Genomic DNA, 24,605 nt, shown 5'->3' on the forward strand with positions numbered 1-24,605 from the left:
TAGAGCGTGGGGCAACAGAGAATAATACAAGCGGTTAGGCTGCAGCAGCTCTTGGCAGGGTCTATGTCACGTGGTTCATGTGAGCGCCCGCACAAGCTGGCTGTGGACGGCACATGTGCAGGTTTCAGTCCCGATCATCGTTTTTCAGTTACCGTTCCACCCTGAAATCATGACGAAGAATCTGTTAGAGGTAACACAGTGAGAGCGGAATGGACGGACGAGCAAGCTTTTACTATTTAGTTACACCCTACCCTGGAAGTGTACGACCCATTTCGCTCTGTTGAAATGTCAAACACTACGCTCGCCTTTGGGGTACGATAAAGCCGGTGGTACAGCTTGCATAGAACGAGCTTCTTCGCAGGGTTGACTTAGGATTCATGCAGTGACAAAAATTTCATTTCTGAGAAGTAATACAGTAGAAGCTAAATGTGGTATGCACTCAGACACGCGACACTTCAATCGAAGTACCGGACCATGACCCTGATGTCTCCCCGGCCCGCCTCCTTGAAGACGCTCGACACTGCCATATTCAAGTGGTCCTTGATAACCTCAATGTCGCTTCCAAACCAAATCAGTGTCAAGTCCTTTAGACTGACGAGCTGACACAGGTCCCCTAGTTCCTCGATGAACCAGGCCTTGAGTCCGGCCTCTGGGATCTTGCCATCCCTGTACACGCCGAAGGCGTCGACATATAGCCGTACATTGGATATGATGTCGGTTTGAGAAGGAGTGAAAGTGGTCAACAATAGCTCGATAACATGCTCCGCGTAGCCGACGAAAACGTTGAGGGCGAATGGGAAGAGGTTGGCTTCGAAGTAGATCTGGCGGCAGGTCTCCAGTAGGTTCAATTGTGATCTTGGATATGCCCAGTGTGGCCACTCCCTATGCTCACGAGTTGGGCGGACTGGATGGGAGAGGAAAGCGAATTTGTAGATTTTGTTGCGGAGTTCTGCTGGGAGGCGAAGGAGCGGTGACTTTCGATGATTGCGCTGTGAGCTGTGTCTTCATTAGCTAGCAATACAGCGAATGCGATATCCAGTACTCACATTGCTGCGAGGCGATCCATGAGCAGAACACTACGATCGTAGTAGCGTACACGTTCCGGAACAGACATGGCCTCGGCAGACGAATGCATGGCGAGTTCAATGTACTGGGGGTCAGGAGTGATGATAGAAAGATCAAGAAGGCTGCGTGATCGCTTTTGAGCATGTGCGAGGAAAGTGGGGCGGTAAACAGGAAGGACGGTGTAGGGGGAAGGCGCGAGCCATTGCGAAAAAGTGAGAGTCAGATGACGTGCTCGCGGAATGAGCATTTGTTGAACAAACTTATCACTGAGTATACGTGGAGTGTTTAGATGTGTCGACGTCTTGGGACATACCTCATTGTCACCAAAAGAGATATCTTTGGCTGCTGCCACGCCCACGACCTGGAAAGTACATTTCACTCTCAATAGCGTCACGAGAAGGGATCATGAATCAACATTTTCACTCGGCATTATATCGAAGCATGCATCAAATTACAATATAAGCATCCATTTTATTCGTGTACTGCAGCTGAGCACACGGATTCCACGTGCTTGTAGCAAGACACCGAAAGCGACTACTTACTGGCCATAATACAGCTCTCCGGATACCTTGAACGTGCTCGGCTTCACAGGAAGCATCTCAATTTAGACATACGTTAGATACGACACTCTGATATCATTGGCATTCATAGCTGCGATGACTGGGTTACTTCATCATCCGTTCTTGTCCTCACGTAATGGACACTCAGGAAAGATCGAAGGTAGACTTGAGCAAATTTTGACAGTTCATGGATTTAGGTGCGACCAAAGTGTGAGTCCGAACTGCCGATAGGGGCGGTGAGGTGACATGAAATCACAGTACAAACGGCCCAGTCCCCTAATCTAGCCTACTACCTGCCTCTAAGTCACAACATAGATACTCAGGATGCATATTGCTACTCCTCAACCAATGACCGAGCTTGTATCTCTTCTCCACGAGTCGTCTGCTGTCGCAATGCGTATATTACCCACAGTCAGTACTCCTCCGCCCAATCATTCTTGCAGACCAACTTCTAGATGTCGCACTCGTATTGCGAGGGAGAAAAAAGAATCTGTTTTAGCTCGAGTAGCCTTGCTAGCCTTCTTCATGTCGATAGCGTATTCCGATGCAGAACCAAAAGGAAGGGCGTCTCGAATGTCTTTAAGCCAAGTCTGGGGTCCGATCCACCCCCGATGATATCGAAGTCCATGTCATCGATCAGAATCCGTATAGTTCGATATGGCATTAGCTTGCTCCCAACTGAAAAGCTTTGCAATGCTTCGTAGTGCCCAATGGCCACCCTTGAATGTGTTTGAGGCGAAAGGAAGTAGCCTGGCCTCGATATAGATTTGACGGCAAGTCTCGAGTAGCTGTAGGTTCTGTCTTGGATGATGCGTATGACCATCACTGTTTGAACATGTTAGCTAAAGTTTGTGCTAGAAAAGATTTCGCCTACAGGCAGCAAGTGCAGCGGGAATCTCTGTGCCATCATCGTCATGGTCCGTTCGTTCGAGTGATTGCCGTGTCGACTGCATTTGTAACATAGTGTTACAAGATTGAAGTTGAATAGTCGACATCGTTGTCTGTGTTTCGCATGCTCAAGGTCTTTCGTTAATTTTTCGTGAATCTCTCTCTCCATTACAGACTAGTTCTGTGTGCTCCATCATGTCGACCAGCACACTCTATAGCAAGCCTGCTAAGTCAACGAAGACTTTCCATTGCTTGCAAAGTCGATATCAAGTGGCTTCACCTTGATAAAGAAAGCGGGAGGTTAGCTGATTCAGTAGAACATCTGTACCGAATATGATGACAATGGTTTGTTACGTGAGCGTCACGGTGGAGCAACAGTATCTCCAGGAACTGTAATTTACATTTATTTGACAACATGGTAGCATATGTGTATACCTACCTCTAGTAAGAGACACTAATAGTACACTGTCAAGTCATGTCGAGATGTGACGTTCTCTTGACCTTTAGTCGATACGGACGAATTTCCTAATCTTTCTTCGAGATGGCCCTGAAGTCCCAGTTGTTCAGGTAGCCTGAACCGATCTATTTGCAGCATCAGATTTTATCGGTTCATACACTTTGAGCGATCACGGTACTTACGCAGAGGTATGTTGCGAAGCTGACCCAACCTAGGTACGGTGCGAGCAGCCATCCGCAAACTGGATCCACTTGTCCCCAGATGTTGATAAGGTAGGCAAGAGTTCCACCAAGAGCGAGAATGTCAACCGAAGCGGGAATGGGACGACCGAGACCAAAGTAAAGAGGAGTCCACATCAGGTTCAGGGCCAACTGGATAGTATAAAGAGTAGCTCCGTGCTGCACCGGATTAGCTCGGATAATAGCAGATCGCGCATAGCATTCTCATACCTTCGCCAGGGCAACAGTATTGGGGTTAGCAGATGTTGCTCCAATGGTGTAGGCGCGATAGGCCGTGTAGCCCATGGTGGCATAGAGGGCTGTCCAGACTGGTCCGAATACATAACCGGGAGGATGTAGTGGAGGTTGCTTCAGCGTTCGGTATGCTGTTTGAGACACACTTGCTGTTTTGGAATCAGAAATCTGTTTCGGTACAGAAGTATCACTGACTTACGACTGATGGCAAATCCTGTGGCCGTTCCGCACAGAACAGGTAGCAGGATAGCCACTGCAGGGTTCTCGAAAGCAAAGCTGGGAAGCGTGAGGGAGGGGATGTAGCTCGTCATGATGGCGGTTGATGATGAGGTTTGTGTGCGACTGTCGATCAATGTCACAAACGCAACAGAAGAAATTGCCCAAGAAGGAAGCGTCCTGTACCTGCACTCCGCATCTCGTGATATTTTCGGAGCGCCAATCACAGCCTCGGCCAACGCGTGGAAGGCCGGGTCCACTTTCCGCGTGGAACGCTAGCCCCGTCTCAGCCGTCGTTCGGGTCTCTCCAGCCCTCCGCGACCTACCTCACCCTTCTCTCTGCCATCGCCCTCTCCACCGGCATCTTTCTGCCCGGGAGTCACTTTAGCACATCGTGAGTGCACCTTCTCGTCCTTGAGCTGTCCCATTGTTTGTATCCCTTCTTCCTCTTGTACAGCTATCTCGATAGCTCGGATAGCTTTGTCCCCGTGGCCCTGCGCCCAGCCTCCCTCCAGCTGCCTCTCTGACCCTATCTTCCTGCCGCGCTGCCCGTGTGCTCTCAATCGCATCAGGCGTGTCGGCTTCTTGTCACTTCTTACCTACCTCTTCTTCTTCGTTACTAATCGCATTCCTTCTCCGTTACCTTGTCCCTGACTTGTTCGCTCTCTGACCGAGCCATCATGGCAAACAGCTACCCGCGCCGATTGCTTCTCGAGCAGCCACCCCTACCAAGCGCATACTCCCGGCGAGATTGCGCGTCGCAACAGCCCAAGACTACGCGCGCTGCCCCGAGGCTCGTTGCACCACACTCATTGCAATCCCCCTAAACACGATCACCTGTCTCGATTTCGCGCCATATATTCATAATTATACGCAGTCTTATCAGGCGTGAATACCGCGGCGATGGATTCATACACGTATGTCGATGCACAAGACGGTGCGTAAAGTACGATGCTGACGGCTTGTAGTGCCACGCGTGAGGACTCTAGGCCGCCTGCGGACTCGTACAGACGTCGTTCACCAGGTAAGCCAAATTCCCTTCTTGAGACGTGATACACTATCCTTTTCACCGTCACGCAAAATCATGCCGCGCGTTTGTTTCGGACCCGTCTTGCCAAGCACTGCCAACGCAGACTGACTGCGCGTGCTTTGGCATTGTCCTGCTGTCCGCCCTCTGGACGTGGCCGACTTCGATTCAAATCCCATCTCAAATTGACTCTGAAGCATTGGACTGAGCTAATATGCGTCTCAAAGGGTCCGGAGACCGTAGGGCAGGCCGACGACGATCGCGCTCGCCCCAGAACATCGACCGCTACCAGCCTGATCGCGCGCGCGAATACGACGGGCCCCGCCGAGATGGCAACCGACGACGCTCCTCGCCTCCGCCCGTGCAAGCAGGCATCGATCGGTACGTGCCCGGTCAAGACAACTTCGCGCCAACCTTCACTACAAACCCGGTCCCAAACCCCATGCATCTCGAATACCAGGTCGGATTCAACTACTTCGCAGAGTGGTGGCGTGTCGAGCAGCTCATGAAAGAGGAGAAGGAGCGCGCTAAGAATGGTGGACGCAAACCTGGTCTCAAAGGCGAACGCGAGGCTCGAGAGGAACGGGGCAAGGAGCGCGAACAGATTCAGGCCGCGTATGACGAGTACAAGGAGAAGCTACAAGTGCAGATGGCAAAGACATTTGTAGACAAGCATAAGAACGAAGAATGGTTCAAGGAGCGCTACGATCCAGACTATGACTTGGCCTTCAAAGAGAAGCTCCGTCAATATCGCCACGGCATCTACGAGGAATGGGAGAGACAAATAGACGAGGGGTACTTCGATGAATTCACGCTAGAAGGCATCTACAAGAACGATTCGAACGGTGCCGGCGGGATTGTGGAAAAGGAAGAGGGCGAAACAACGGCTGCCAACGAGGTGCTAGGTGTGGGCGATTTGTTGCCTTGCAAAGGCGGCGAGATCCGCGATGAGACTGCGTTCCAGCCTACGCTACTCATCAAGACCATTGCGCCCACCGTCAACCGTGAAAAGGTCGAGGAGTTTTGCAAGGAGCACTTGGGAGAAGGCCCCGGCGGCTTCAAGTGGCTCAGCATGAGCGACCCTAACCCGCTTAAGAAGTGCCACCGCATCGGTTGGGTCATCCTCAACCCAAGCGATGAGCAGCCAATGGTCATCGACGACCGTGGTGATGGACGCGACGAGGATACCGAAGAAGGGGCTGTTGAGGATAAGCCTGAAGCTGCTCAAGGCCCACAGTCTACCGCTCACAAGGCTCTCGAAGCTCTCAACGGCAAGACCGTCATCGATGAAGAGCGCGGTAATTTCACGTGCCATGTCGGCATTCATGAACCCCCTGCCGCCCCTCGCAAGAAAGCACTTTGGGACCTGTTCTCTGCGCCCGAGAGAATTGAACGTGATCTTGAGCTTGCAGAACGACTTGTGAGAAAGCTCGACTCCGACCTCAAGGTGCAACACGAAGATGAGTTCGCGAACGTTGACGGGGTCAGTAAAATCGAAGAACGTGTTGAAGCTCTGCGCTCGAAAGGCTGGCTCCAGCCCCCAGCCAATGCCCCGGTTCCTACCAAAAAGGCGCGGGATCCAGAAGACCTGGAAGAGGGTGAAGACGAAACCATGGAAGACGATGAGGGTGCCTTCGATGACGAAGTGGATGATGAAGAGCTGCTGGCCAAGAAGAAGAAGCTTGATCTCCTCATCGAGTACCTACGACGTGTCTACAACTTCTGCTTCTTTTGTGTCTTTGAGAGCGACTCAGTGCACGAGTTGATTCGCAAGTGCGCGGGAGGACATCTTCGCCGACCGCGGGCTAGTCTCACAACTGCAGCCAAGGCTACTGCACGAGCTACAGCTACTGGAGATCTGTTCCCTTACAGGAAGCAAGAGTCTTCAGGTGACGCTGAGAATGGCGAGGGCGGTAGCCCAGTGCAAGAGAGGAAGCCGATGCGCTTGAGTACTAAGAACCAACAACAGCTTCAACGGGCATTCAACTGGGTCAAGACTTATGAAGAAAAGCTGCTACAGCTGCTTGAGCCAGAGAATGTTGATATCCGCAAGCTCGGCGGTAAGCCTTTGGATGAGGCCATCGAGGATGAACTCTCCCGTTACGTCAAGCAGGAGGATGAGTCCAAGTGGCGTTGCAAGGTTCCGGAATGCACAAAGTTGTTCAAGGGCCAGCATTTCTGGCGAAAGCATACTGAAAAGCGTCATCCTGAATGGCTTGAGAAACTACACAAGGACGTAAGTGTTCACAAAAATGTTTGTCAGGTTACGTTTGCTAATATGAAACAGCTGCGACTGGTCAACAGCTATGTTGTCGACCCCGCGCATATTGCTCCATCCCGTAGCGATGCCAACAGTAATGGCCACTTCCCAATGGGCAATCATGTCCAGGCAACTGGAACGCCACGGGGATTCAACTTGGCCAACATGAACATGGCAATGGCAAACAACGGTATGCAGAACGGCGTGCATCTCGGCGCTCTGTTCAATCCTGCTATGGGCGGCAACTGGGATCCCAATGCTGCCCACGATGACCGTGCCGGACCCATGCGACGAGGCGGCCATCGCTTCAACAATCGTACTGGACCTTACGATCGACAACCTCGTGACGGCCGTGCTCGTCCCGCTGTCAACGGCGGCCGGTTGACTCCTCCACCTCGTGGTAGCCGTCAAGGCCCTCAGCGATACGGTGAGGGCGGACCTGGACCTGTACAATCTGTGCAAGGCCGGTCGATCAAGAGCTACGAAGACTTGGATGCGGTTGGCGGTGGTGGCAGTGGCGAGCTCAACTACTGAGCCTCGGGCCTCCGAGCGCATTGGTGGTTGTCATGTAAGATGTTAAGTGGACTGGCGTTAGCGTGGGTAACTTGAATTCTTCTGCCGAAATGCCATGAAAGGCCTTGGCAGCAATCTGGGAAAGGAACAGGCCGGCGTCCTGGGCTAATCATCGCCATAGACTGGCATTTTGAAATATTTACCCATTGGGATTGTAAGAGTACAACCGAGTAGATATCACCCATATTCAAATTGCAACTGAAAACCTTAATGTCCACACACGATAGTACCCTGACGTGTTGTTGTGCTAGTTAGTCAATCGGATATCTTGGCCTGTGGCCAGATCGTGTTCGATGTCAGATTTCCTTGCTAGATGTGAGCGACAGGCTGCGCCAAGGGGGGTCAGTAAGCCATGCATGACCTTGTGATGTGCGAGTGCGATCTTTGAGAGCAGAAGCGAGCCGGACGCGGTCCGATTTCAGGTACTTCCGAGTCTTAGGCACTGTTCCGAGGAGGGGTACTCTTGTCAGTTCAACCAGAACGCCTCGTATTCATTCCCAGGATACGCGACGCGTATTGTGCAGACGAGATGGGAAACAACGGGCGAACATGGCCAAGACATAGGGTGCCGTTCCTTCCTTTGTTTGGCCTCGTGGGCCTCTGCGCTCCATACGTCAGATGAGCTAAGACGTCGGGTTGCGTCACTCAGCCACAATCCTTTACGCGCCCGACTCTGCTTCAGTGCCGACAAGCATTGAATTGATCCACTTTGAGCAAGAACGGGCGGTGCAGACCCATCGTATCTCTTGTTCTTGCTGCCGTGCCCGCATCTCCGCAGTGCACCAGCCTCAGTCGCAGCCACAGGTACGACGGGGTGTTAGTCAGGCGTCATACAACACGCGTCGACGGTCATCTGCAGGGACCCTAAAGGCTCCTTTTCGCTATTCCTTCTGCTTCTACACCTTATCTTCCTTCTTTCGGATCGCGGCTCCTTAGCCCGCGCGTTAGAGTTGCTGTTAATCCAACTATGCCCGCCAACTTCGACACCCCGCCCGCCATTCAGCTCAACGGTGCTACAGAGCCCAGCACCATGAATCCTCCGCCCTCAGTACAGAACTTTGGCGAGCCTGCACGGCCGGCTGTCCCTCAGCGCAATGACACGTCTTACTCCAAGTTCTCGACCATGTCGGTGCCACCAGAGGGCTCCATATTGACAGGCAAACAAGAACACTGTAAGCCATTACAACATCATCCATAGCCCGTGGCGAGGCTAACGGGTGCGCAGATCTCAAGCGCGAACTCATCTCCCAGCAAACAAAGTACGAAATCGCCGAGCTCTCCTCTCCTACAGCGCTGCGACGCTTTGGCGCACCCTTTCGCTCAGATGCCGGCGAAGTCGCGCCGGAAGACTCAGAGTTGCCCCTCCTCCGCTACATATTCGTCAACCATGTTCGCAACTTCCCCTTCCTGGACAAGGCTAAAGAGAAGGAGTTCTGGCAGGACAAGCTACAAGTTGTACGTTGTATGAGGTCATACCACGCAGAGAGGGAACTGACAAAGGTGCCTTTCTAGTTCCTGGAGTCATTTGCGAGCAAGGACATCTCATCTTCAGAAGACCGGCTGGAGGAAACCAAGAGGAGAAAGCTAGCGCTCAAGGCCGAGAAGCTGGTCGAGCTGATGATGGTCTCTGGCATTCCCACCGCGTCAGGGTACGAAGAAAGGATACGCTTTGCCGAGATGGAGATCGTGGACCGACAGGCAGACGAAAAGGGCCTCACGATGAACGAGCCGAGCGGCCACGCTATTAATGGTTGGGACGTCAATGTTTCAGGCGTCAGAACAACATCGGTGAAGAGACATCTCCGCTACCACACACATGCGGTAAGTAGGTATACAATTTGGAAGAAGACAAAACCTGATTATGCATTTACAGGAGTACCTCATACGTGTAAAGCACGACGGAGACAAGGACTTCTACATTGGCCGCCGATACGCAGATTTCGTTCAATTACATAAGCGCATACGTCTCGAACTTCCCGGCAAAGTGCTCGCTCCACTACCTCGAAAGAATGCGAAGGACGGACTCTTACAATCGAGTGCTGATGACGATGATGTTAGCTCTATCTCGTCGGGATCAACCCAAGGACCGCCCCCTCCCGAACCTGTTGAGAGTAGCGGCGGTGGGCTGCGTAGCTATATCTTCGGTGGCGGACATAAGAAGAACGCCTCACAAACATCACTAGGAAGACGCTCGCCGAGAGCGTCAACAGACTTTTCGGCGTACAAAGCTCCTCGCAAGCTGTACAGGGAAGAACAACGTGTTTCTCTTCGCGCATTCCTCCGATCATTCCTACACAACGAGCGAATCGCCCAGTCTAGTGCCATGGCTGAATTTCTGACACGCGATCCTATCGAGGTCAATGAGGAAGAAATGGAGGACATTCAGAGGCGAGAAGAGATGGACAAGAAGCGCATAGAGGAACAAAAGCAATTCTACGAAGTCGCGCGGAAGCGAGCAGCGGAACTTGACATTCACATGGAGAAGTTCCGGAGAGAGATTGTAGAGAGCAACGGACTCTCCCACCTATTCCAAGAAGTCAGAGTCAAAAACACCATCCGAGACCTGAAACCAGAGTACCAAAAGTTCGCAGAGTGGTTACGGATAGAAGTGGCAGCTACCATCTACCATCTGTTCCTAGCCGAAGACAATTCCCCCGAGCTCTTTGCCCAAGCGAAGCGCATACATTCTCTCGTTCCTTACGGTGTCCTCAAGAACGTCATTAGGATAGCCAACCCTGCAGCCGTCATGAGTGGAGTTCTGGATCTGTTCCTTGCACAACCTTTCGGCGCTCGTTCATTACTCCAACGCATTTTCGGGATGGCTATCAATGACGGTGTCAATTCTGTGCAGAAGACAATCGACACGCTTGGCTCCACGAGGATCAAGGATGACGTACTTTGCGACAAGATCAAAGCATATGTACAAGCGGATGAAGGTGTCAAGGACGCGATAAGGCAGGAAGCTGCACGCGACAACGTCGACGTCGTGATCACCATACTGCGATCTGAATTCTTCCAACCAGAATTGTCTTCGCAACAAGTGGAGAAGGTTTTCAATGCCTACGTTGCGTGGAACAACGCAGTTGAAAATGTGAGATCGAGCCGCCTCAGCAGAAGAGCTAGCACCCGCAGCAGCGTCAGCACAGCTACTAACGCGACCGGTCAGGTCGAAAAGGAGATGCGATCAGGCGCCGAGCTTTTCGCGCACCTCAAGCAATACTTGAAGCTGTGTCTCAGGCAGAGAGATAAGCTTATGATGCTGCAGATCATCGAAGAAGTAAGTTTGACAAGAAGGCGATTTAAGGGATGAATGACTGACGTTCTTCTAGCCGACAACACTGCAGCTCTTCCGGGACTTATTCACCATCTTCTACGAACCTCTTGTCCGTGTATACAAGTCCGCAAATGTCTACAACAGTATTACCGACTTCGCCATGTTCGCCGACGACACGATCAAAACCATCGAAGCTTGTCAACGGCAAGAAGTTTCGGCAGACCCCAACCAAACCGTGCAGGCCTTTATAGATCTGTGCGCCCGCCACGAGGATAACTTCTACAAGTTCGTTCACGAGGTACACAAACATGACAACGGTCTCTTTGACCAGCTCATGGGCTGGCTAGAGGGTATCCTGGACTTCTTGCGCCACGGCCCTGGAAGTGGCGGTAAGCTTGATATGAATGCACTCTTCCAAGGTGGAATGGATTCAAACATCATCGACAAGAACAAGGCCATTCGCGAGATTAACAGTCTGATCAAGTGGCAAATGGCGAGGAAGAAGTGGCATTCGGACAAGACAAGGCAAAAGATGGCGAGCGGTGGTGATGACCCTGATCCGCTCATGGGTGGTATCGCTGGCTTCAAGTCGAGCGACTTTGGGCTCAACGCGGTTCGTTTTCCTCTCTGACAACATGTTGGCCATACACTAACGAGATACAGATGGATCTCCAGGATCTTGAACTCGATGACGATGGTAGCGACTCCACCGACTCGGAAGACATGGACGATACAGATATCGCAGATCCAATTGAAGCTGAGCGCAAGAGCCGAGCACGCGCTGCTGAGAAGCTTCGGAGAAAGGCAGGCGAACCGAAAAAGCCACCTATTGTGGAGCTGTACAAGCTCAGTGATGGTTTCAACAGCATGCTCAGAAACGTTCTCGCTTCGTAGGCTATTTACAATATGCCCCTTAGATGGCATGACGCCAATCTGGTCACTTTTGAATAGCGGTATGACAGGGCATTCTGCAAGCCTCTGAGACCTAATGCAATTACTTCGATTCTTCCTATACCTCCACTACTAATGTAATTTCATTTGTACTAAACGGTTTTCGGTGTTGGTGGACCAATGCGGCTCCACGTGCTCGGTATGCGCACCTACCCGAAGCACGCTAGCGCGGTGCGGCGCTCGGAGCTAGTGTTCAGTCGCATAGCTGTCCTTTAGTCCAGCCGAAACGCTGCCGCGTCCACGCGTTGACCTGCTTGCCAGTTCTCTTCTCTGTACAATGATACTGCGACAGTGCTGATATTCATTCCTTCGCTTTCACCTCTTTCGGAAAGCAGCGCCAATTGCGTTTGCAGTCCAAGTGAAGTCGATCCTCGTTCAAGACACGAGCTACTACCACATCTCGAGACAACGTTCGGCTGCACCCTCCACCCCACTGATCTCGACCCCAATTGCCTTCTACTGCAGGGCTTCACAGCAACTTCCCACAAGCACGCCTACCCTGCAGCGGTAATTCGCCATTATGCCCGCCAAATCGCGATTCACGAGGCTCGATGCCTTTACTAAGACGGTCGAAGATGCGCGCGTGCGCACAACATCAGGTGGAATCGTCACCATAGTCAGCTTGCTGGTTATATTCTGGTTAACATGGGGCGAGTGGGCCGACTACAGGAGAGTGACTGTACGACCAGAATTGGTGGTTGATAAGGGCAGAGGCGAGCGCATGGAGATTGCCCTGAACGTAACGTTCCCACGGGTACCGTGTGAGCTGCTCACACTCGATGTCATGGATGTGTCTGGAGAATTACAGATGGGTGTCACGCATGGCATCAACAAGGTGCGATTGAGCCCTGAGAAGGAGGGCAGCAAGGTTATTGATATCAAGGCTCTGGATCTGTAAGTATCCACGGAGTGGCTGATTGCAACAAGGCAGATTCTAGAAGCAACGGAGTGCTAACGACGATTTCAGACATGCTGACGAGGCGTCGCATCTTGCTCCCGATTACTGCGGCGAATGTTACGGCGCACCTGCCCCCACCAACGCAATCAAGCCCGGCTGCTGCAATACCTGCGACGAAGTTCGTGACGCATACGCTTCGATATCTTGGTCTTTCGGTCGTGGAGAGGGAGTTGAACAATGCGAGCGAGAACACTACGCCGAACATCTCGACCAACAACGTCAGGAAGGATGTCGTCTTGAGGGAAGCATCCGCGTCAACAAGGTTGTCGGTAACTTCCATATTGCGCCCGGAAAGTCGTTCTCGAACGGCAACCTTCACGTACACGATCTCGAGAACTACTTCAAGGATGAGTACGCGCATACCTTCACCCACAAGGTTCACCAGCTTCGCTTCGGTCCCCAGCTTAGCGATGTCGTTGTCCAAGATATGCAGAAGAAGCACGCAGGGTCCGGCGCCGGTGGGTGGTCGAACCACCACATCAACCCTCTGGACAACACCGAGCAGCATACCGATGAAAAGGCTTACAACTTCATGTACTTCATCAAGGTCGTGTCGACCGCTTACTTGCCCCTCGGCTGGGAGAAGGAGGTCCCTCGACCTGCCAAACACGACGAGCTTCTCGGTGCTACCATCGATGCTTCTTACAAGGGCAGCATTGAGACGCATCAGTACTCTGTGACTAGCCACCATAGGAGTCTGCAAGGTGGTTCCGATGAGAAGGAAGGTCACAAGGAGAGGATACACGCTCGGGGCGGTATCCCCGGTGTCTTCTTCTCTTATGTAAGTTTACAAACACCGATTTGTTGATGCTTGATATGGTCACTAACGTTCGCAACAGGACATCTCACCTATGAAGGTCATCAACCGCGAAGCTCGTGAAAAGTCCTTCTCTGGCTTCCTTGTCGGTCTCTGCGCCGTGATTGGTGGTACTCTTACTGTCGCAGCGGCCGTGGACCGCGCGTTGTACGAGGGTGTCAACAGGATCAAGAAGATCCACTCAAACTAGATGACCATTGTTGTCCGAGGGTCATCCTATTGTTGCATTTACGCGCGTTCATGTGTGGAGTTTTTGGCGTCACAGGAAACCAACGGAAAGACTTTGCTTATGCTTACAAGTCTAGGGGAGTGGTGTGGGTGGCGGGAGGTATGGAGAGGCATTGGGAGATAGAGATTGGCCTTTGAACAAGGCTTGTATCATTTAGATCGGAAATCTATGAAACGTACACCTACTTTACTGTCGGTCTCAGTAGACTACCAGATGAAATGTTGTACTTTCCTGTGTTCAATTTCATTGTCATTTCTGGGGTTCAAAAACTTGGTCTTTTAGTAGGCATATCGCGCATTGTGCAACCAGAGCTTCAAGGGGCCCTGGGGTCACACTCCGGGTTGACAAGAGAGAGCTTCGCGGATGACTTTGCTGGCTGACAGAGAGGCGCCAGGTCTTGACGGGATTAAGTTCTTCAGGCTGTCATCAAAGTGACTGCCTTGCTGCCTGATTGCAACCCAAGGAGTCAGCACAAGGGAACCGTATTGTTTGCACCTGGAGCAAGATTTTCAATAGGCTGGCATGACTAAAGAGCATAAATCAATAGGCGAGAGCAAAAAGACAATAGCAGTGAACTTGGTTGACATCGAAGGTTCCATGTGTTTTGGCCAATGACAGTGGAACGAACAGGAAAACTGTGGCTTGGCGACGCACAGACCTTCCGACTTTATAGACAATCCCATCTGCTCGGTCTTGCTTGATTGATCTTTTCCACCTCTAACACACGACCAACATACTCCAATAAACATGAACGATCAACCAAGAGGTGGCCGAGGGCGTGGTCGCGGCCGAGGGCGCGGGAACTGGAGTGTCTCATTCACACCACAAAACCATGACGACGATCAGATGATGGTCGATGGCGAGTCCTCACGTGGACGAGGTAGGGGACGAGGACGGGGACGAGGATTCAGGGGAGGCCAAAACCACTTCCAGCACGACAATCGCACAGACAATCGCTCACGAGAGCCGGCGATCGACAAAGAAACCCTTGAAAGACTCAAGTCAAATCCGTCATATCCGCTCATGGAAGGCTTCCTGGGACGACGTTACGACGCCTCTAATAAACTATTGAACCTTTCAACTATCGCCGGCGACCAAGAGATCCTCCAATCAGGCATGTTTGCCTCAGAAGGCGCCCAGAAGAAGTTTTTCCCAGCCCTTATGATCGTTTGCGACGCCATTCTCGAAACGCAAGAAGCGAAAGAAGCAGCAATCCACAGCGTCACACTTGCTGGTAACAACCTCCAAAACACACACGCCGTCTACCAACTCTGCAACCACTTCCGCCACATCCAAAACCTGGATCTAAGCAACAACGCCTTTGCGACGCTGGAAGCGCTAAAACCCTGGAAAGGCCGTTTCAGAAACGTCGAACACCTCATCGTCGACCCGTTTCCCAACCCGAACTGGCAAGACGAAATCGTCTCGTGGTTCCCCAAACTCAAAATCCTAAATGGCAATCAAGTTCGTCCTGACGCGGCGGCAAACAACAACGCAGTAAACGCACAGCAAATACCAGCTTCTACCACCCCAACACCCATACCTGCAGTCGCCGACCCGGAGCAACAGAGGAAAGAAGAGATGATTCTCTACGTTCAGCGCGAAACCAATCTTAAGCGCGACTACGCTATTCAATGTTTGGAGGCTGGACAGTGGAATATCGAGCAAGCTGGTGCTCTATTCGCACAGAGTCGCGAGTCTCTGCCAGCTGAAGCGTACAACTAGACGTTGATCGTTTGAGAGCTCACAGAGATGAAATTTCGCAGGTGATGGGAGGAAAAAGACTTTGATGTCATTTGTACGACATCAGGCATGGAACAACGAAGAGCAAGGAACCAGTGTCGCTACTACCTTTACAAAATCACAACCCAGGCAGCACATCTTTGGGAAACATGGACGTCTGCGCAAAGAGAGCGGGACTTTCAAGCAGGCGCGGACATCTTGGGGGCAGCATCTGGCTATCATCACGAGGAGCAGGACTTTTCTTTTACTGTATGGGGCGAGGCAAAAAATGGTTCAGGACAGAGCATAGCATGGCGTTGATGTTTTGTGTATGGGGCATGAGGCGGTACATATACCCACGCGTAGGAAAGCAGGAGCACGAGCACGAGCATGAGTATGGTCTACATAGAATGAAAGCAACCATCGAAGACATAACGACAGACCAGATCCTACCTTTGTCATTGTGATCAATCTAGAAAGGAAGGTGTGGCCGCCTAACGAAACATCTCACGTCAGCTATCAGCAAGACCGACATCGCACACCCACGTCATCACACATACAGATCGTAAGACTAGTCTTTGAACAGGGAAAGAAACACTCAAGGCAAACAGCCGAGCGCAAATAGATATCATCTCTACATAGTATGTACTGAAAGAAAACGCGTCCTTATTACCACAACGCAAAAGCCACAGCACCTGCTTAGTGACTCTTTCTCTGCGCGTTAGCCAACGCACTGTTAAGCGCAGCCGTGACATCCACATGGAACAACGGCCTGTTCAGCCCTTGAACAACCGCTATCCGGCCCCTATGTCTAGCATCTGACGCATCTGCATGTCCATACGCCTTGCTGTGCTCCAGCTGCTTGGTAATACTACCCGTCTCGGAGCTGTCGCCCGAGTCGGGATGCCCGGCCTCAATATCGCGACTTCGTACTTGCGATAATGTGCGTTGTGCGAGGAGGTTCTCGCGTGCTTCTGCCTCCGCGGCGGCAGAGTCTGAGCCGCCGATTTCGGCGACGCTGAAGATCGGTTTCCATCGGTGGGTGATGCCGCTATCGGGCATCTCCGGAGTGTAGTAGCCGAAGCCGGCGGCGGCGAGCGAGCGCTTGGTCCAGCGGTTGTTGATGTTGCAGAAGTGCCAGTCAACAGTGTCTGGGGCCGCGTACTTGTCGAGCTGGTTCCTTACGTCAATCAGATTCTGAATTGAAGTAAGGTCAACATTGTTGACGGAGGAGAAATCGAGAATGATAGCCTTGAGCGTGGGTCGGTCGTCGGTAACTTCGGTCTCCTTGCCACGGCGAGGGCCAGGGTCGTTCCATGGGCGGTCGCCCGGTCTGTTGTAGGTCGCTTGGTTCGTACGGCGCGTCTTCGCGAAGATGATGTCGGTGAGCTGGTCGAGGTAGTGGTTTGCGTTGGGGTAGTTGAAGCCTTCGCTAAATCGGTAAATGAAGATACCTGGGTAAGGGTCTTCGAGCTGAATGCTTGGGTTGGACCCGTCCTTATGATCGATGGGTAGAAAGACTTCACGAACAGAGTGCTCTCCCTCCGAAGGCTTTTGCCGAACACCAGGGGGTGACATCTTGTCTTCTTCGGTTGGGTCCAGTAAATGATCTCCAATGACAGAGTGAATCTTGGCCCTACCCATGAAGCGTCCCTTGGCCTTGAAGAGACGGAAAGCAAACATGCCTGCGGAAACTGACACCGTTACGAAGATGCCATTCTCGATGCTGGAAAAGACGGTGACGAGAACACCGACGAAGAAGATGATAACTTCAAGCGGTGAGATCCTCCAAAATTGGTAGACAGTGTTTGGTGGTGTAATCAAGTCCAGCACTGCGTGAATGATGACTGCCGACAGCGCGGCGTTGGGAATGTACCAAAACATAGCTGGGAGTGCGTAGATGGCGAGTAGCACTACGGCGGCCGTAATGACACCTGCAAAAGGCGTGCGAACACCAGCCTTGGACTTGATAGCAGTACGTGAGAAAGAACCAGTCGCGGGGTATGCTCCCAGGAAGGGGCCGAGGCAGTTGGAAACACCAATGGCTACGAGTTCTTGCGATGGGTTGATAACGTAGTTGTTCACACGTCCGAAAGACTTGGCGATGGAGATGTGCTCGATGAGGAGGACGATGACTGTCGATGGGAGTTCGGTCGCGAAGGACTTAATGATGGGAATCGTAATCTTGGGCACGCGCGCGTGTTGGAAGCCTGGAAATGTAAGTAATGAGTTTGACCAAGTTCGGGAAGCATCTTACCTCGTGGAACAGTTCCAAGAGTTTTGATAATCGGCTTGGTTCCGTTGGCCCTGTGCTCTCGGTTTGCCAGGTAGCTAAATAGGATATACAACAAAATGACGAACACTGTTCGCAGAGTGTTGATGAAGAAGAACAGCTTGGCGCGGGTGGGATAGCGCTTTGCTAGCTGACCGCAGGTAAAACGAATCCCATATAGGAGGAACAGGCACGTCAGGCCGAATGATGCGTTGAGATCGGTTCGTCCCAGGTACTTGAGCGAGTTGATGACCACTTTGTATGTGGGGTCCCTAGTCGAGAACCCTGTAATACCCATCATGGCAGGGAACTGCCCGGCAGCGATGCTGAGCGCAGAGCCGGTCATGAAGGCCGAGATAGCAGGTAATGAGATGAGGTCCACGATCCAGCCCATACGGACAAGACCTAAGAAGAGAACAATAGATCCAGCGATGATGGCCAAAGCGGACGCGATCATGTCTCGTGAGATGTCTTGGTCAGCAAGTTTCTCTTCTGCAGACAGCACGACGCCACCAGTGACTGTTGACAATACGGCAACGGGCCCAATGGTGATGTCTTTCGAGGTAGCGAAGAACCAGTAAATGAGTACACCCATGAATGAAGAGTACAATCCAAATTCGACTGGAAGCTCGGCGAGCTTAGCGTAGGCCATACCCTGAGGGACTACAACGGCGCCCACGGTGATACCTAAGAAGAGTTAACAGCCATACAATGATTTTGTTGGGGGCTAACATACCAGCAACAAGATCTCCAATTAACCATTGCACGTTGTATCGGCCTATCCAAGAAAGGAACGGAAACAGGCTGGAGCAGTACTCTCTCAGCTCGTGACCACTGGGAAGCGTGTCTTTGATCCATTCTTTCGCGGTGGGTTCTTCCTCAACATAGGTGTCCGCGGAGTCGATGGTAAAGACACTTTCGCCTCGAGTTACGCGTTCCGAGCCAGTTTCATTCCGGTAGTGCAAGTCGATGCCTAGCACCTTTGCTAGGCCTTCGCCGACTTTACTGGCTGTAGAAGCCATTGTGGTGATGAGAGGTCTCCAACGCGCGCAAACGAAGATGCACTGGATCAGCACTGGAATGCCACGTGCCTGAAATCCAGTACTAAGTTTGTCAAGACCGAATAAGCTGCAGAAGCAATGACAAGAGCTGCCAGGTGCTTGAAAGCTTATCTATGAGGACCACCGAACGGGCGGGTGTGAACAAGCACGGCGCAAGCAACTGGTGGCTTGGAGTGAATCGCACGCGGTCTCTCTGGGACGAATGACAGTGGTGCTGTGCCGGTCTGGGCTGCAGGATCGGCCTGTGAGCTTCGAAGTCAAGGTAGCTTGGGATGCTTGTGTGCCCTGGATGTGGGAAGGACCGAAGCCTTTACGACGCGTCGGGATTGCTCGATATGACGGAAAATTGCGTGATCGCTACCGTTACTGGATCGGAATTGGTGTTGACGTACGCTAATAGGTTACGCGCAGTCGGGGATTGTCGAGGCAATAAGGCCACTGCTATGATAGAGGAGAAGAGATGGGTAGGAAGTATTTCCAAGCAAAGCCCGAGTGAAGGGATCTGACAAGTGACATAATGCCTTGATATGCCGATCAGACCTAAGTGATGCTTTAGCGACCGTGACGCTTTTCGCCGCAGTACCGGGCAACAATCTGATGCCAGATGGGTCGAGCTTGCAAGGGTGTGCGGGTGCGGCGACAGGGATGGTGCGCGAAGGATGTGATGGTCGCTGACGGTTCGCACTAGTATCCAATAGAGATTCGAGGCCGGAATTGCGTGCTCGGGAGGAAAGATGTCGTCTTCAGTGTGCGAGTCCGCCAAGTAAACTTAGGAAACGGTTGAGGTGTGGCACAATTGGCACACAAATCCTTCTGGAGTATTATGACCGTGTTCCCAACTGACGTCCGACTACATCATGTGTTCGTCTTAAACAACCGCACTGAGCATGTCATCTAGCCCGACGCATACCTACAGTGTGTGCGACCATCTAACTTTGCGTCAAAAGATCCTCCAATTGTAAGAGGCGGCATTTTCAAAACTCCGAGGCTCTTTGTTGAACGTAGTCGTGATGTCGCGAAATAGCATCTGACGTCATGCTCTGGGGAAAGCCGGCTGTGCGGGTACGTTGAGACGGCACTTGGATCATCGACGGGAACTTGCATCCAATCCAGGGCAATTATCTCAGCCTACCATGATAAGCCCGTGATAGAACCGGCACTGTCTGTCGTGAAGAGGAGGTTTGTGGGTGCGATTAAGGTTCTTTGCAGGATGCCAGCCGCACGTGGGGAAAACTGGTCCTGACTAAGCGAGCAGACGCCATTAAATATGGGGTGTTTAGTTCTTTTAGGAAGGCTGGACACAAGAAGTGCATACCGCTTTTGTCCATGCTCAAAACTCAGCAAAACACAGTTGATGGGTTTTGACGATGGCTCTGCTCTAGATTTCCATAAGTGGGTGGCGAGCTATGCCGCTCTAATTGAGATGCACACTTCCAAAGTTATGGATGCATCACTCCAAGAGGTGCTGCGGCCACATTGAGCTAGTCTCGCGCGTTCGGCGTCAGCGCTTTCCGACTTCCTTCTTGGCTGACCCTCAGTCCTACGTACTCAGTTTCCACACGCTTGCCCACCTCAGTTGCTTTCCACGACACGATGCCTCCACCCAAAAGGCCAAGTACTGAGTCGGGTCAATTCGCCCGTCCGATCTAGGCCGACCCGGTCATGCCGTAATGCGAGTAGATGTGTTGCATTCGAGACCCACTCCCATATGAATCTACGGCGTATAACGTCTGTCACAAGAGATGCTTTGTGGTGTTCTTATTTCAGGTCTTGTCAATTTCATCCACGGAAAAGATCAGACCAGTGTGGGGTGTATGCCATCTACTAGGCTACAGTCTGCGACAGCACCTACCTAAAGAAGTGAAATATTTGACAACGATGTAGCACCTGGGAGCAAGCGATTTGGTTTCTGGAAGTAGCATGACGCCCAGCAATTCTGGGAAGTAGAGAATGAGATTTAGACCGTTAGATATATGAGCTTGAACTGATCTACCAGCCTCCTACCCCTGAAGAGCTAGACTCTTTACTTGGAAGTATACAGAGCATTTTACTACTCGAATCGGAGTGTTGATTCAGCAAATAGTAACCACACTCTGAACGTCTTAAAATCAATCTCTCATCTTGACCGACTTACGCAAGACCGCAGCTCAACTCTGACCCGCACACTTGCCCCCACCATCTTCTCAATCAGCGGCACCCTATCACCGGCACTTCAATATGTAGACGACCACCTTCATCCGTGCGCTGATTGATAAGTTCCTCAAGCCCATTGAACAGATGCCGACATTGGAACAAAAACGCTGCCGCCGACTCAGTACGCCTAGGAGCGTAACAATAATCCAAATTCATCAAGCGGATAGTTTGAGTAGCGTCGCGCTGTCGACATGAAAGAGTCCCGAGAAAATGCTGGAAGCCGCGGTTGTGGTGGGCCTGGAAACGATTCCGTTTCAAGGGTAGAAATTCTGTCGCGGATCGCAGTTGTCGCGAAGCGGCAGTGAGCGCGAGGAAGTGGTGCGGTTGAATTCATTTGTCGTCGTTGTGGGAAGACAGCTTGATAGGAGGGTGGCCGGACATTTTCCAGCCGTGGGGAAGACTTTCCGTACGGATTTCATGGCCGCCTAGTAAATAGGCGTATATCTGATTGCGCAGTTCGGCTGGGAGACGGAGAAGTGGGGATTCGCGTTGGGGATTCGTGTTGGTTTCGAAGGGTTCTGCTGGTGTCCGTTTGGGTCAATGAGGTGATGGGGGTGCACTGGAGAGCGTACATTGATTCGCACAAAGATGCAGCAGCCTCGGACTTTGTTTGAATGTAGGCCATGGTTATATTTTGAGTTGGTGTCAACCTTGAGAGTATGTGGTTCGAATCAAATAGGCAATGAGTTGATGACGCAGGCTTTCGAGGTAAATACAGCGGTAACCCGATTGAGTATCAGTGCTAGTTCAAGAACTTATGCATTTTGATTGAAGTGAATATATGACTGTGTGCTTAGGGACCAATTTCAAGGTCAATTCATTCTGTAGTCAGTTACACGTCGAGTCTGCGAAGCAGTAGCGGACACGTGCAATGCTCGGTACCACTCCATTGCCACAAAAATAAAACCAACTCATCAACGCCCTTCAAAATGCACTCCAACCCCTCCTTCGCAGTCCTCCACAATATAGCCACCTATCTACCACTCTTTCTCGCCTTCTTCGCCCGATCATAAGCATTCTTCTCCCTCCCCTCCTCACCCTGAATCTCCGCCACAAGCCTCCTATACTTCGTCTCATACGCCTTGTCCTTCTCCTTCTTCTCCTTGAGCGTCTCTCTCGCAATGAAGTTGGCATCCTTGCGCAACTCTCTGAGCGCTCCTTTCCTCTCGCGCTTGTACTCCTTCTGCAGCTTCTTGGCTTCCGAGCGCTCCTTGTCTGGGTCGTAGTGGCGGTTGGGGTCGAAGGATTCTTCGAATTTGGGAATGCTGGATTTGATGGGGAGGGGGCGGTGGTGGTGTAGGAGAAGTGGTCTTCGCTTTGAGCGCGCGAGGGAGAGGCGGGCGAGGAGGTTTTGGTGGGTGGAGGTTTGGTTTGCGGATTTGAGGGGGGCGAGCAGCGGGGTGAAGATCTCGATGAAGGCGGTTGAAGCGCTCCAGAGTTCGGCGGCTGTGATGACGTTCTTGCTGTGGGCTGTCAGGAGAGCGGGTGTGGCATGCTCGGATTTTAGGGACAGTCCAGTGTAACGGATGAACTCGGGGATGTAGCGCTTCGACAGCCTTTGGTATTGCAGACACAGCGCACCAATGAAAGCACCCGTAGCAACATCCTTAGTGGAGGCAGGTGAGGTAAGTCCCATCCAGCGAGCCATGAGAGTGATGGCGGGAGTCACGACTTGGTGGAAGTGGTCGGAAGTAGGGAAGATGGAGCCAATAGCGGCAAGTAGAGCCAAATCGCCCGGAGTTGGGTCATTCGATACCTGAAGCTGCTTCAAGTGTTGTCGGATCTTGGTGGCAATCTGAACTGGGTATGATCGCGTCATGGAGTGAATATGACGGATGATGGCTTCGATGACAGCCAACGACGCAGCTGGCGTCTGGTTCGACAGGTAGGAGACGTGATCAACGAGCGCGCATGCGAAGTCAGCAAGCTTGTGCTTGTTGTCTTGATGCAGTCCAGCGTGATAGAGCGCACGTATCCTTTGGATGACAGTGGAGGTATCGTTAGGAGCCACGTCCTTGAAAACCTTCAACAGCTCCTCGTGAGACCGCGGGCACGCGTATGTAAACGCCAATTTTGGTGAAGGCTCGGCGGTGAGTGTCAGCACGCCGTTCACAGCCTTGGGTTGCTCTTTCCGCTCTGGCATGACGTGCTTCAAGAAGTCTGCATCCTCTTCATCCATGGCCATGGTGTCGTCGAGCGCAGAGCCAGCATCAGACTCATCGTCCGACATGTCTGCTTCCGAATCGGTAGCGACAAGATCGTCGTCCATGATGAAGTCGTCTTCATCTTCAACGCCTTCTGGTCTCAGCTGGCCCGGTAACTTCAGCCCGAACTCGGCAGCATCATCGGCAATGTCGTCTTCATCTTCATCTTCATCCTCCTCTAGCTCTTCGACACCATTCTTGCGCGGCTCTTCGTCATCGCTGACTGGCTCTCCGCGCATCCTCTTCAACCGCTTCTGTTCGAGTTCCTTCAAGCGGTCAGCCTCTTCCTTGGCCTTCTCCTCTTCCGTCTTTGTTCGCTCCGTTGGCTTCGCTCGCTCGTCTTGCATCAGCAGGCGCACGCGCTTATCGTATTCTCTGTCCTTGTCTTGTTGTGTGGTTCCAGCGAGTAGTGCAGCGCGGTCGGCGTTCATGCCAAATTCGTTGAGTTGGGGGTCTTTTGGCTTCTCGGGCTCAGGCTTTTTGTTGATATGTCCTCGCAGGGCAGAGAGTACGTCGTTGAGATCCTTGTCGAGTTCGTCGCGTAGCTCGTCGTCGTCCTCTTTTTGTGCCTGACGCTCGTATTTGTGCTGCTTTGACTTGGCCACGACTTCCTTCATGACCTCTGCCTTGCTCTTCTTCCGCTCTGGCTGGTCTGTAGCCGCTTCGCCGTCCACTTCGCCGTCTTCATCGTCATCGTCTCTCCGCCTCTTCTTCTTCAAGAAGCCATCTTCGCCGTCGCTTGACCCAGCAATGCTAGCCGCGTCGTAATCTTCCTCTCCGATCTCATCGTCAAAACGAAGAGACTGTCCGCCGTGGGTGAGCTCCACCTCGTCGGCGTCGTCCTCGAGATCAAACACATTGCCGCCTCTCTTGCGCTGTTGTTCCCTCTCGAAGCGCGCCATTTCACGGTCCTCCAAGCTCATTGTCGGGTCATCTTCGCCTATCCGCCTATCCAGGATGCCTCCGACTTTGTTCTTGCGATGCATCTCCGGAAGCAGCGACTTCCTTCGTGCCTCCTCGCCCGCGCTCTTCGTAACGCCAGGCCGACCGAGGATCTTCTTGGGGGCATTTTCGGCCTGCGCAGAGACATACTCATGCTTGTGAGGGCGCGCAAGGTGCTTGAACTCGAAGGGATTGAAGGACTCGCGAATTGAGGCGAGCGCAGAGGCTTTCCGTTCGTGGTGGTCGGCGTTCTTGGATTGCGACTTCTTCTGCTTCTTCGACTTTTGCGGGCCGGTGATGCCCTGTTCGCGGAGGGAGGCCTTTAACCGCTTCAGCTGGGAGGGCGGCATCTTTGCTGGTAACCGAAAGCCTGAAGACCTTCCGATAGAGAATCCGGCGTTGCGAGGCTTGTGGACGGCACGAGATGGTCAACCAGAAATTATTTCGAGAACCAAAACTTCGG

At 52.2% G+C, this 24,605-nt stretch overlaps 8 protein-coding genes across 8 annotated transcripts; 4 read left to right on the top strand and 4 right to left on the bottom strand.

Moving 5' to 3' along the window:
- Position 1: 1 nt before the first annotated feature.
- Positions 2–1,663, bottom strand: BKA58DRAFT_418315 (uncharacterized protein; the record flags this gene model as incomplete). The annotated part of the gene is made up of 4 exons (XM_046172666.1): positions 2–996; positions 1,047–1,331; positions 1,379–1,426; positions 1,608–1,663. 4 exons carry the CDS (start codon positions 1,661–1,663, stop codon positions 456–458), a joined length of 930 nt encoding a protein of 309 aa, XP_046029731.1. The 3' UTR covers positions 2–455.
- Positions 1,664–2,834: 1,171 nt separating this feature from the next.
- BKA58DRAFT_378193 (translocator protein) lies at positions 2,835–3,864 on the bottom strand. Its single transcript, XM_046169684.1, has 4 exons — positions 3,643–3,864; positions 3,420–3,592; positions 3,153–3,368; positions 2,835–3,095 (listed from the first exon to the last, which is right to left on the bottom strand). The coding sequence occupies exons 1-4, from the start codon at positions 3,752–3,754 to the stop codon at positions 3,039–3,041; spliced, it is 558 nt and encodes a 185-aa protein (XP_046029732.1). The 5' UTR covers positions 3,755–3,864; the 3' UTR covers positions 2,835–3,038.
- Positions 3,865–4,562: 698 nt separating this feature from the next.
- Positions 4,563–7,480, top strand: BKA58DRAFT_398895 (uncharacterized protein; the record flags this gene model as incomplete). The annotated part of the gene is made up of 4 exons (XM_046171510.1): positions 4,563–4,576; positions 4,628–4,683; positions 4,914–6,922; positions 6,974–7,480. The coding sequence occupies 4 exons, from the start codon at positions 4,563–4,565 to the stop codon at positions 7,478–7,480; spliced, it is 2,586 nt and encodes an 861-aa protein (XP_046029733.1).
- A 724-nt stretch (positions 7,481–8,204) lies between these two features.
- Positions 8,205–11,979, top strand: BKA58DRAFT_378198 (uncharacterized protein). Its single transcript, XM_046169685.1, has 6 exons — positions 8,205–8,691; positions 8,745–8,974; positions 9,032–9,340; positions 9,393–10,796; positions 10,849–11,406; positions 11,457–11,979. Exons 1-6 carry the CDS (start codon positions 8,487–8,489, stop codon positions 11,685–11,687), a joined length of 2,937 nt encoding a protein of 978 aa, XP_046029734.1. The 5' UTR covers positions 8,205–8,486; the 3' UTR covers positions 11,688–11,979.
- BKA58DRAFT_105433 (endoplasmic reticulum-golgi intermediate compartment protein 3) lies at positions 11,845–13,838 on the top strand. Its single transcript, XM_046163826.1, has 3 exons — positions 11,845–12,638; positions 12,712–13,483; positions 13,542–13,838. The coding sequence occupies exons 1-3, from the start codon at positions 12,265–12,267 to the stop codon at positions 13,707–13,709; spliced, it is 1,314 nt and encodes a 437-aa protein (XP_046029735.1). The 5' UTR covers positions 11,845–12,264; the 3' UTR covers positions 13,710–13,838.
- Positions 13,839–14,460: 622 nt separating this feature from the next.
- Positions 14,461–15,556, top strand: BKA58DRAFT_105496 (uncharacterized protein). The gene has a single exon (XM_046163828.1). It carries the CDS (start codon positions 14,496–14,498, stop codon positions 15,471–15,473), a length of 978 nt encoding a protein of 325 aa, XP_046029736.1. The 5' UTR covers positions 14,461–14,495; the 3' UTR covers positions 15,474–15,556.
- Positions 15,557–16,053: 497 nt separating this feature from the next.
- On the bottom strand, positions 16,054–18,919 carry BKA58DRAFT_105483 (sulfate transporter family-domain-containing protein). Its single transcript, XM_046163827.1, has 3 exons — positions 18,479–18,919; positions 17,728–18,429; positions 16,054–17,680 (listed from the first exon to the last, which is right to left on the bottom strand). Exons 1-3 carry the CDS (start codon positions 18,762–18,764, stop codon positions 16,170–16,172), a joined length of 2,499 nt encoding a protein of 832 aa, XP_046029737.1. The 5' UTR covers positions 18,765–18,919; the 3' UTR covers positions 16,054–16,169.
- Positions 18,920–21,719: 2,800 nt separating this feature from the next.
- BKA58DRAFT_355424 (nucleolar protein 14) lies at positions 21,720–24,603 on the bottom strand. Its single transcript, XM_046168642.1, has one exon. It carries the CDS (start codon positions 24,490–24,492, stop codon positions 21,970–21,972), a length of 2,523 nt encoding a protein of 840 aa, XP_046029738.1. The 5' UTR covers positions 24,493–24,603; the 3' UTR covers positions 21,720–21,969.
- Positions 24,604–24,605: the final 2 nt, after the last annotated feature.

The sequence above is a fragment of the Alternaria rosae genome (assembly GCF_020736505.1).
Source record: "Alternaria rosae strain MPI-PUGE-AT-0040 chromosome Unknown BKA58scaffold_2, whole genome shotgun sequence".
In the NCBI taxonomy this organism is placed as follows: domain Eukaryota; kingdom Fungi; phylum Ascomycota; class Dothideomycetes; order Pleosporales; family Pleosporaceae; genus Alternaria; species Alternaria rosae.

Bases quoted from the DNA above. Each gene is read 5' to 3' on its own strand.
- BKA58DRAFT_378193 (XM_046169684.1), bottom strand. From the start codon at position 3,754: ATGACGAGCTACATCCCCTCCCTCACGCTTCCCAGCTTTGCTTTCGAG. The intron at 3,593-3,642 runs GTAAGTCAGTGA...ATTCCAAAACAG, and splicing joins CACAGGATTTGCCATCAGTC to CAAGTGTGTCTCAAACAGCA. The intron at 3,369-3,419 runs GTATGAGAATGC...AATCCGGTGCAG, and splicing joins ATACTGTTGCCCTGGCGAAG to CACGGAGCTACTCTTTATAC.
- BKA58DRAFT_378198 (XM_046169685.1), top strand. From the start codon at position 8,487: ATGCCCGCCAACTTCGACACCCCGCCCGCCATTCAGCTCAACGGTGCT. The intron at 8,692-8,744 runs GTAAGCCATTAC...ACGGGTGCGCAG, and splicing joins GACAGGCAAACAAGAACACT to ATCTCAAGCGCGAACTCATC. The intron at 11,407-11,456 runs GTTCGTTTTCCT...AACGAGATACAG, and splicing joins GCGACTTTGGGCTCAACGCG to ATGGATCTCCAGGATCTTGA.
- BKA58DRAFT_105433 (XM_046163826.1), top strand. From the start codon at position 12,265: ATGCCCGCCAAATCGCGATTCACGAGGCTCGATGCCTTTACTAAGACG. The intron at 12,639-12,711 runs GTAAGTATCCAC...CGACGATTTCAG, and splicing joins GATATCAAGGCTCTGGATCT to ACATGCTGACGAGGCGTCGC. The intron at 13,484-13,541 runs GTAAGTTTACAA...CGTTCGCAACAG, and splicing joins CCGGTGTCTTCTTCTCTTAT to GACATCTCACCTATGAAGGT.
- BKA58DRAFT_105496 (XM_046163828.1), top strand. From the start codon at position 14,496: ATGAACGATCAACCAAGAGGTGGCCGAGGGCGTGGTCGCGGCCGAGGG.
- BKA58DRAFT_105483 (XM_046163827.1), bottom strand. From the start codon at position 18,764: ATGGCTTCTACAGCCAGTAAAGTCGGCGAAGGCCTAGCAAAGGTGCTA. The intron at 18,430-18,478 runs GTATGTTAGCCC...AACTCTTCTTAG, and splicing joins AATTGGAGATCTTGTTGCTG to GTATCACCGTGGGCGCCGTT. The intron at 17,681-17,727 runs GTAAGATGCTTC...TTACATTTCCAG, and splicing joins TCTTGGAACTGTTCCACGAG to GCTTCCAACACGCGCGCGTG.
- BKA58DRAFT_355424 (XM_046168642.1), bottom strand. From the start codon at position 24,492: ATGCCGCCCTCCCAGCTGAAGCGGTTAAAGGCCTCCCTCCGCGAACAG.